Below are 9,916 nucleotides of genomic sequence, written 5' to 3'. Positions count from 1 at the left end.
ATGGACTGACCATACAGTCGGTCGACGTTCAGCTAGATTGCAAAAGAAATGCTATACCTACCAACAATGTGACAGAAAATCACACAGTAATGTAAATTCTGCATCTCCATCGTCGTAAAATCGATGATCATTGCATATTAAAAAAGTCAGCTTACCATTTTCGATATGTCAAAAAGTTCACAATCTATGGAAGAGGAGATGAGCAGGTATGAAATAGCGTACAAAGTGCCATGTTTTTAACGTTAGGCTCTTTGTACACTTTGATAGCCTTGTTGTTTAAAGCCTAGCCTTGGTTCATTGCCACTGTCGAAAAGTCAACATAGAAGCGCAGTTCCGCGAAATCTTATAGGCTTAGGCCAGAGGTACTAGGCATAGACCTCACTGTGCTAGTAACTACAAGTGGCAGTAGTAACAGGCTGTCAGCGTACCAACCAGTTAATACAACTTTGGCCTGGCTAATTGCAACTAACAAGTAGAGTGGGTTAGGACTAACGTTATTTAAATCAAGCATTTAATGCTTCAAGTACTAGCGTAATAGCTCTAGTCTAGGATCATGTCACATTCATTGCCGCGGTTGTTTCATTTTGGACTATACCATTAGATAATAGTTTGGTGCTTAGTTTAACAATGGTAAAAGTTTGGCATAGGGAAGGGATTAATAATAATATTATTTCAAAACATTTGGTTACGAAAGTGAATTGTCGTTCTCAAAATAGTTTGAGAACAACAAAACAACAACTAGCCAAGAATTTGCACAAATACAAAACACCCTATATAACAGTGAAATATTCTGACTGGCAATGAGTGGGACATCCAATAGAAGTACTGACTACTCTTAATTTTTGCTGCTTTTGTTTTGGAGGCATAGGGTACATGCTTTAGACAAGCCTGATATCAGTTCATATTTGGAAAATACCATTTAGCCTAGGCCTAGGCTAATAACAAATTCTATCTGCTACATGTTGAAATAATATATATAGCCTTAGATTGGGAATCTGTGATGAAAATAGCTAGGCTTGCAAACAAAATTTTCTATATAGTTAATTCATTCTCAGCGAAGCCTTGGGATGGTGCTTAGACTAATGACGTATGTTTTCTCTCTTCTTTCACAGGTTTGAGCAAGAGATTGCAGATGTGACTGCAAACTTGCCAAAACCTCCAGAAATTCCCAAAGCAACAGGTTTGAAATTACTACTTTCTGCATTAATGCTGAACATTACAAGGATGTTTTCCCACAAAGAGCAAGCATTACTATTGCTGAGAGAAGATGTAATAAAGAAAATACAAGCTTATACTGTAAAGAAAGATTATGATTTCTTCTGCTCACCAAATCCAACTAGTCTGCTTGCTATTCATACGTTATAATGATATATACATTCAGATAACTCTTTGCAATTGGTTAGATGTCAGTTAGGTACAGGTAACTGACAATGACAATGAAAACGAAACAGTTTATTTCCAGCATAAATACTCAATATCACGTTTATGAAAGTAACCAATAAGTCAAGTGAACAAATATATTAAATTATACATGTATATCAATTGTTTTTAATTGTTTTATATTTAGATATATATTTAAACATATAAAATCTTAAAGACATCCATAGTGCATATACTGGACTTTTTTAGCATCTATTGTCGAAAATGTTGATCCTTGTTGCTAAATTTTGTAAGATTGAGGCGTTTTTCGCGCAAAACATGAATGGAACATGTACTGTACGTTTGGGTAGAGTAAGGATCATGATTAATGGTTTTGTAGGCATCACTGTGAGGTGATATATTTAAATGCAATCTGCTCCTTTACTGCTTACCTGTCCATTACCCTTTTATTTGGTTATGAAATAAGAAGAATTCTATTGAATATCATTGAGCACATCACTACTTCAATACTTTTTTACTTGTCTTTTCTAAATGGTTGATACAGCTTTCATAATCATAAGGAATCAGTTAAATCGTTCCCTGGAAGCTGAACTACAAATTTTCATTTTATTAGTCACCACCTAATCAATTGGTCAAATAGTAAGCTATGGTAGCTTGGCAATGAGCAGTCATATTTTGTAAGTTCCACTAATTAACTAATTGACTAATTAATATTCTTTTCTCTTAGGTGGTAGACATGGTGGATCCACATCTTTCATTCCACATTCAGTACAGAGGTCACCGCATGTACGGCTGCCACCACCTCCTCCTCCACACCCTTCAATGATGGGAGGAATGGGTCCAATGCACATGGACCGAGGAATGGGCCCAGGAAGACCTGGTCCTGGTATGGGGCCCCGTGGTCCTGGGCATGGCATGGGCCCTGGAGGGCCTGGGCATGGCATGGGCCCTGGAGGACCTGGGCATGGCATGGGCCCTGGAGGACCTGGTCCAGGAATGATGGGACCAATGCGCCCCTTTGGCCCACCACCACCTCCAGGACCAATGGGTCCAATGATGGGGCCAAGTAAGTAAATGCAACAAACTTCCACAGCATTTTAATATGAATATATATGGCTCACAGGTAATGTGACCAGAGCTACTTCCTTTCAGTCATATAGTACTGCAGTAACAGTTCTGTTTAATGATATATGATTTAGAAAGCAGTAGCTAGTGACTCGTCTATGCCAGAAGTTCTCAATATATTTTCTACGAGGTCCAAGGGAAACACTGGTTGCAGCAAAAGGACCTGAGAGGACCAAAATCTCACAGCTTTTCAATTGAGCAATGTGTAGTTTGCTGAAGCCTAAGACCATAAGAAGATGTTGCCCGTTGGCAACCTCCTTTGTTACCAACATGTCAGAACACACACCCCGCTCAATATAATCTTCTGGTAGTACATGACCAATAAATGCAAATTCGACAAGATGGAAATAAGTTAATCAAAAAATTGGCAGCCAAACTACTGTAGCGGTCTACCTTTTCCCAGGAATTTCATTTCATGTAACATATTGTTTTAGTTATTGTTGGTATTATTAGAACTTATATTGTCATTGTCCAATGCATATTAACAATCAAATGCATATTTAGGTGTTACGTACGGCAAGGATTGTATTTGACTTGCAGCCTTCAAAGTAGTAAAAGTAGTAGAATTTGTAGTAGTAGTAGTAGTAGTAAAAATATCCATAATAATAATAATACATTTATGTCGCGCTTAGTACAACTCTGGAAGAAAAATGATCTAAAGCGCTTACCAAAAACAGTTTTAATTACACTAAGTAGAAAACATTCAAAGGAAAACATAGGAAGACAGTTATTGGTGGTAAACTACTCATGGTTGTTAATAAAAATCAAGTTTATGTAGTCGTTAGTTAATTGAATTTTCTCATCAACTGTAACACAGCATTGTGACTTTTATTTACAGATATGCCTCCTGGAATGGGTTTTCCCCATCCTCCACACCCTCCTCAAATGGGTCCAGGGATGCCCCCAATAGGACCCATGCCCCCAGGAATGATGCCTCGTCAGCAGCCAACGGTCATAGCCAAACCACCAACTGTGTACTCAGCCAAACCAGTGAAGTTTACAAAGAACAAAGGAGAACAGAAAGAGAAAAAAGAAAAGAAGAAGGAACAGATCGAAACAGAAGAAAAAAGTAAGACATCACTCATTTCAACATATGTTCTGTTCAGGGCTCAAATTAAGGGAAAAGAAGAAGTAACATAAAGAAACAGAAGAATAAAGTAAGACATCACTCATTTCAACATATGTTCTGTTCAGGGCTCAAATTAAGGGAAAAGAAGAAGTAACATAAAGAAACAGAAGAATAAAGTAAGACATCACTCATTTCAACATATGTTCTGTTCAGGGCTGAGGTTAGGGGAATAGAAGAAGGAACAGAAAGAAACAGAACAACAAAGTAAGACATCAGTCATTTCAACATATGTTCTGTTCAGGGATCAAATTAGGTGATCAAGAAAAGCAAGGGTACAGCAAGTTGACTTCTTGTCAACATTTTATTGATAATTTAAAAGGGCATAACAGTAATTCGTAAGGGCATCAATAACAATTGGCCCGGCTTCTGTTAGCATTGAATTTCATGACTGGATTTATGTCATCAATTGACTAATTGAGTTTGTTATGCAAGACATGACTTGATAAGACACAGTGCTAGCCTTCACTCTCAATGTTATCATAGTGAAGTGATTCAGTTTCAAAGTTGAGCTCAAAAACTAAAAAAAAACAAATGGAACATTTATTCCTTTTGAAGGAAAAAATATTTCGTTGTTAAATTTACAATTTTTTTCCCAACCTGTTTACAAATAAAACAGAGGTAGAACCCGTTCCTGAGATTAAAGAACCACCACCACAGATTCAACCAGATCCTGTACCACAATACCCAGTGATTCCGGAACCAGTCCTTATTCCTCAACAGGACCCTGGGCCTTATGGAGGCTTCCAACCAATCACAGGTGACAACACAGAGACTTCTGAGCCTCCGCTAAAGAAACAGAAGAAGAAGAAAGTGTTAAGGACGGCTGCTGGAATGGTCTGGGAAGATGAAAGTCTGACAGATTGGGATCCAAGTGAGTTGAACTTTCATTAAAATTTAAAAATAAATTTAAAAAATAGATTTATTTATTGTCACACAAAAATACAATACACTGTGGTCCCTAAACTTTTGAACTTTTATTAAAAAAGGTTGCATGGTAGGGATTCTCATTTTGAATCAAGTCCAGGCAATGCAGAAGAGGCAAGAATACCACTCCACTGTAAAAGGAGATCATCTTATGTAGAAAATTGACATTTCCTGATCTGTGTGCATGCTTTTAAAAAGCAGCCCAGTTTCTTATTTATGCAGATTAGGCTAGGGTACATAATCTGCTATGAACTCATGGTTGCCCTAGGATGTATAAAAGGTTTAGTCACTCATCAAATATAACTTTCATATAGTAGATTGATGCCTAAGATAATGTTAAGTCCAGTTCCTGCAGATTCAAGGCAAGTTCTATGTGTTTCTTTATCCTCAAAAAGTCATAAATTTAGCTTTTTTCTTATTTAGAGTATAGTAACTCTGCTAAGTCTCTTGCCTACAATACCCCTTCTTTCTCTTTCTAATGACTTATATGTAGCCTGACTTAAGTGTAGGCTCTGCTTAAGTGCCCCATGAATCAAGTCACCTCATTGTCCCTAACCTTAACTAATGCATTTCGGTCACTTAATCTTCTATCCTTTTATGTTTTTTTTTTGCCATGGATTGTCATAACTCTACTAGTACTAAGTCTTTTTTTTGATAAATATTGATTTGATTAAAACCATCAAATATTTTATTCCTCTTCAGATGACTTCAGGATATTCTGTGGGGATCTTGGGAATGAAATTAATGATGAAACTCTCACAAAGGTTTTCAGCAGGTATCCAAGCTTTATCAAGGCTAAGGTAAGGCTCATACTTAGCTGTTTGTGTTAGTAACCAAGTTTTAGGAAGGCTAAGGTAGGGCTCATACCTAGCTGTTTGTGTTAATGACCAAGCTTTATCAAGGCTAAGGTAAGGCTCATACTTTGCTGTTTGTGTTAAGGACCAAGCTCTTTCAAGGCTAAGTTAGGGCCCATACTTGGCTGTTTGTGCTAAGGATTGGTGTAATGGTTAGGGTTCCAAGTTGAAACATCACCAGGAACCAGATTCTCTTGACCTAGCATCAAAGCCGTTGCTTTGCAGTGTTGTTGGGTGAAGTCGTCCATGAATTTCTGCAGTTTGGTTTTAGAAAAATGGATGGAGTTTTGATAGAATGTTCTTTGAGGTGCTTGAAAGACTGTCATTATGTTGAGAGAGGTGCCATCACTTCTCACAGTTTTTGAGAAAGTGATAAGATGCTGAGGTACATTTCTTGTGAATTGGATGTTAGAGTTTCAGGAACATTTACATGCCTGCCTAGGAATTCTCTACCCATTCGTTGAAATGAGAGGGTAAGATATAATCTGTTGTTCATACTCATTCATCATATTGATAGGGTTGTGTTGGCTGCCTAAACATTGGGTAAATACTCAACTTAATTATTGAAAACTAAATTAAAAGCAGTTTATTACCCCATAAAGTTATTTTCTGTAAATTTGGCCAATAAGGCAACAACAGGCAGAATTAATTACTGGCATTTCAATGCTTATTGGTGATTAAGAAATCAATGATGGTATGTTTGCTTTTTGTTGAATAAACCTGGTAACTTGGAGTTTAACATAGGCCATAGTCTGAAATCCTCCCAAACCAGGACATTAAGAAATAAAGCATAGATAAACTTTAGACTTGATGAATAGGTCGAAATGAGTACAAGAATCATGCTGTTAAAATCAACAACGGCCAAACCTAACATATTGTATGCAGTGTTCCATTCCAGGTTGAAATGTAAGACCAGTTTGCTTTCTGGTTGCACCTTTGTCTCTGAAGGGTAGTGTTCAGAAGTTATTCTTCATCTGTAAAGTGTATGGTTATTTGGGAGAAATTTCTTCATTTTTCTTTAACTTTCTTCATTTTTGCTTCAAACTTTAGGTGGTTAGAGATAAACGAAGCAGTAAAAGCAAAGGCTATGGATTTGCCAGCTTTAAAGATCCAAACGATTTTGTGCAAGCTATGAAGGAGGTCAACGGTAAAGAAATCATTTGTTTTTTCATCGTAGTTTATTTCTATATATTTTCCCTATCATTAAATCTCCCGGAGTGTTAACATTTATTTAATAAGCTGTAATTCATAAGAGGGTTACTTTATCCATCCAAAGAATGTTTTAAGGTTGTTCTTTGAAGTGACCATTAAACTTCAACTTTCCATGAATTTTCCAAAGTTATTGTTACATATCCAGTACATTAATGCGCAAAGAAATGGCCGCGAAGAAAATGGATGTAACCAGTGACTTGGGAAAATAATGGTCTTATGCTCCCTCAGCTGACCAATCACGTTACAGTTATCTCAACACTGAAAGTGACAGTGTTAAAACATCACAAAGAAACGTCTCATGCCGGTAATCTGACCTAGTTTCAAATGAGGTGTAACAGAAGTGTTAGACACCACCATCAATCCCAGAAATTAAACACACAGCTTGCTACCATCGGTAATTAGACACTAGTGTAGTCAGTACATACAGCTACGTTCAATACCAACAACAGTGTACATAGCAGCGATGGACATCTCAGGTCTAGATAAAAGATAACAAGGTGTCACGTTTCATTACTGTCTGCATTTTTTAGCCACAAGAAGAAAACTTCACTTGCAAGCAACAGAAAGTTAACTTTTTCAGAGCACAGCACGCGGTTTGGAGCTAGTCTGCAATGCCTTTTAGCTTGAAATATTCAGTGCTTTAGACACTCAAGTACATCTTGTGGCATATATAATATGTTTGAATACAAGTGTAAGAGACAAGTAAAGTTAATTTGTTGTGAATTTGAATACGCTTATATGTATCATCTGTCCCTAAGTTACCTGAGTGTACAGCAAATCTTCTGGTAAATAGAATGTGTTTGTGCAATAGCAGTAGACACTTTAAGTTCATCTGGTGTGAAGTAGAATGTAAAATATGTTGATATAAATGACACAGACACTTGAATGTGTATAAAATATCAGTTACTTGAGTACATTGCAACAGGTGTGGAACCAGAATCTTTACACATAAGGGGGTTAGGGCCCTGGGGTTGTTGAAAAGGGGCCTTAAAATTTTAGTCGTGAATTGATGCATTAGGAGGCATATTTAAAGCTTTATCTAAGCTTAAACTTTAGTCGACACACAAGGTTTGCTAATAACTACTCTAATATTTTTTGGGGGAGAGGGTGGGGGGAGGGAAAAAAAGGCCAGATGTGCATCCACCCGGGCCCTCCTGTAGCAGGACCATCCTTATCAATTGTAATGCTATGATAATAACTAAGTTTAATATATGTCAAATTCAGTTTGAACAAGTTGCCAGGGTTACATAATAATATGGCTAAATTGTTGCCTGCTTTATATTCCTTCGCAGGTAAATACGTTGGAAATCGACCAATCAAATTGCGGAAGAGTACGTGGAAAGATAGAAACATTGACACTGTCAAGAAGAAGCAGAAAGAAAAGGAAAGATTAGGGCTCAGATGATATTTTCTGTTTTTAACGATTACTTTGAATACAAGGAACAGTTTGCAAAGATGTCTTGTATGTCCAGAGTTCAGGATGAAGTTAGAATGGTGAAGAGGCAAACAGCCTACCAAGCCTGGAGTCAGTATGACCAACCCTACAGAGGTTTAGTATTATAGTAAGAGCCTGAATAACAAGATGGTCTTGGATGAGATGAGACAAACCAAGGATGTGGACAGCCCCTCTGTGATACTGGATGCAGAGAATACTCACTAAAGATTCAATCACAGGATGTCTCTTAGGTGGGTCAAAGGTTATTCTCTAAGTATCAAATCATTTTATGGCTCGGTTGTATCACTGAATATTCACGTTATAATCTGATTCCTGGATGGCAAGTCACAATTGCCTAATGAACAGCTTTGGTACGGTAGAATTGTTGATATTTCAGGAGGCTCGCTATAATCCATTCTGACCAAGTAAAGGCAGGTTAGTAGAAAGGGGAGGGGGAAAAGAGGAGGGGGAAAAGGGGAGGGGTAAAGGGATGGAAAGAGGGGAGGGGGAAAAGGGGAGGGGTAAAGGGGAGGGTAGAGGGAATGGTGGAGGTAGTACAGTGTGAAGCTTTTATTGAGTTGATAAGTTCTTCAGAGAAATAAAGGTGTCATCAGAGTCCAATGTTTATAGCAGCTATGATCATAGGGTGGCCAGATGTCAAGCATTAATTAGGTCAGACAGTGCAATTTCAGTGTACTGTCCTCCACCTTGCATGATGTCATGTTAGTGGCTACCGGCTACACCATCTGAGTTTAGCAGCCATAATGCACTGGGAATATAAGCCTTTACACAGCTAGATTCACAATCATTATGAGTTGATATAAGTCACCTTGTTTAATGCCATTCTATTTTACCATCTAGTTCAGTGATTCGACCATTTCAAATACACAGCAAATTTCTATTTCGCAGTTTTCCAATTTGCTCTTTACATGTGACTGATGCTGATGTTAAAACTGTTTTTGGGAATGAATTGTTTAGGATAGAATCAATCGATGTTGTAACGACTCATAACTGGTAGTCACCTAATTTCACAGATGTCTCGAACGAGTATTGCCCTCTTAGAAATAAAAGAGTGACTTACATTAGTGACTAGACTGTTTGGTATCATTCCTGACTTGCCTCATAACAACTGTGTAGTGAAACTCACTCACATTAACCTTCCTATGCTTGGCAAAATCTCTAGCATGGCATCCTTGTGTGGTCATGTGCAATTGTAAGTTGATTTGGAAAAACTGACAAAACGCAGAGATGAAGGCTCTTGATTCTCCTTACATAAAATATCAAACCGTTTGTCACTGTCGAATCTATCATAGAATATTAAGTATATATCTCACTTCCTGAATAGAGGTATTACAAGTGTTATATACAGTAACCGACCAGCTGTTTAATATGCTTTTATTAAAGTGAGTTTTTCATGAAATATTTGGATATTTGTGTTACCTCTTTAAAATAACCACAAACTAGGAGATTGATTTAGAATGGTTAAAGGTTCTACTTTATGTTAAATTAAAAAGTAATTGTCAGAAGCTACCAAGAAGATCCTGTTTTTTTTTTTTTAAATCTTGAGTTGTTTTAATTTGCAAATATTTCCTATCATTCCTTTCTGGAGATGAAAAGATCAAGAAAACATGCTACATTTGTAAACTTTACTGAAGCACCTGTTAGAGTTGTATTTCTAGTTAGCTTTAGCAGATTATTGGGGGTGAAATATAAGTTCTGTCCTACCTCCATTATAGCTTGAGATTGCGGATGCTATGAGCTCCCTCACAATACCTACATGCCTTTGATGGAGAAAAGATTCAATAAATGTGTGACAAGACTACTTTTATGATGACTCAAATTATTTTTTTAATGATT

At 37.2% G+C, this 9,916-nt stretch overlaps 1 protein-coding gene across 1 annotated transcript; it reads left to right on the top strand.

The window, feature by feature from the left end:
- The first annotated feature begins 22 nt into the window (after positions 1–22).
- LOC139976790 (uncharacterized) lies at positions 23–9,881 on the top strand. Its single transcript, XM_071985565.1, has 8 exons — positions 23–206; positions 1,113–1,180; positions 2,108–2,446; positions 3,344–3,574; positions 4,251–4,505; positions 5,261–5,358; positions 6,463–6,559; positions 7,917–9,881. The coding sequence occupies exons 1-8, from the start codon at positions 166–168 to the stop codon at positions 8,027–8,029; spliced, it is 1,242 nt and encodes a 413-aa protein (XP_071841666.1). The 5' UTR covers positions 23–165; the 3' UTR covers positions 8,030–9,881.
- Positions 9,882–9,916: the final 35 nt, after the last annotated feature.

This window comes from Apostichopus japonicus, chromosome 12 (genome assembly GCF_037975245.1).
Source record: "Apostichopus japonicus isolate 1M-3 chromosome 12, ASM3797524v1, whole genome shotgun sequence".
Classification (NCBI taxonomy): domain Eukaryota; kingdom Metazoa; phylum Echinodermata; class Holothuroidea; order Aspidochirotida; family Stichopodidae; genus Apostichopus; species Apostichopus japonicus.
The sequence above is the reverse complement of the archived record's forward strand: the minus strand, read 5'-3'. Positions and strand labels throughout refer to the sequence as shown.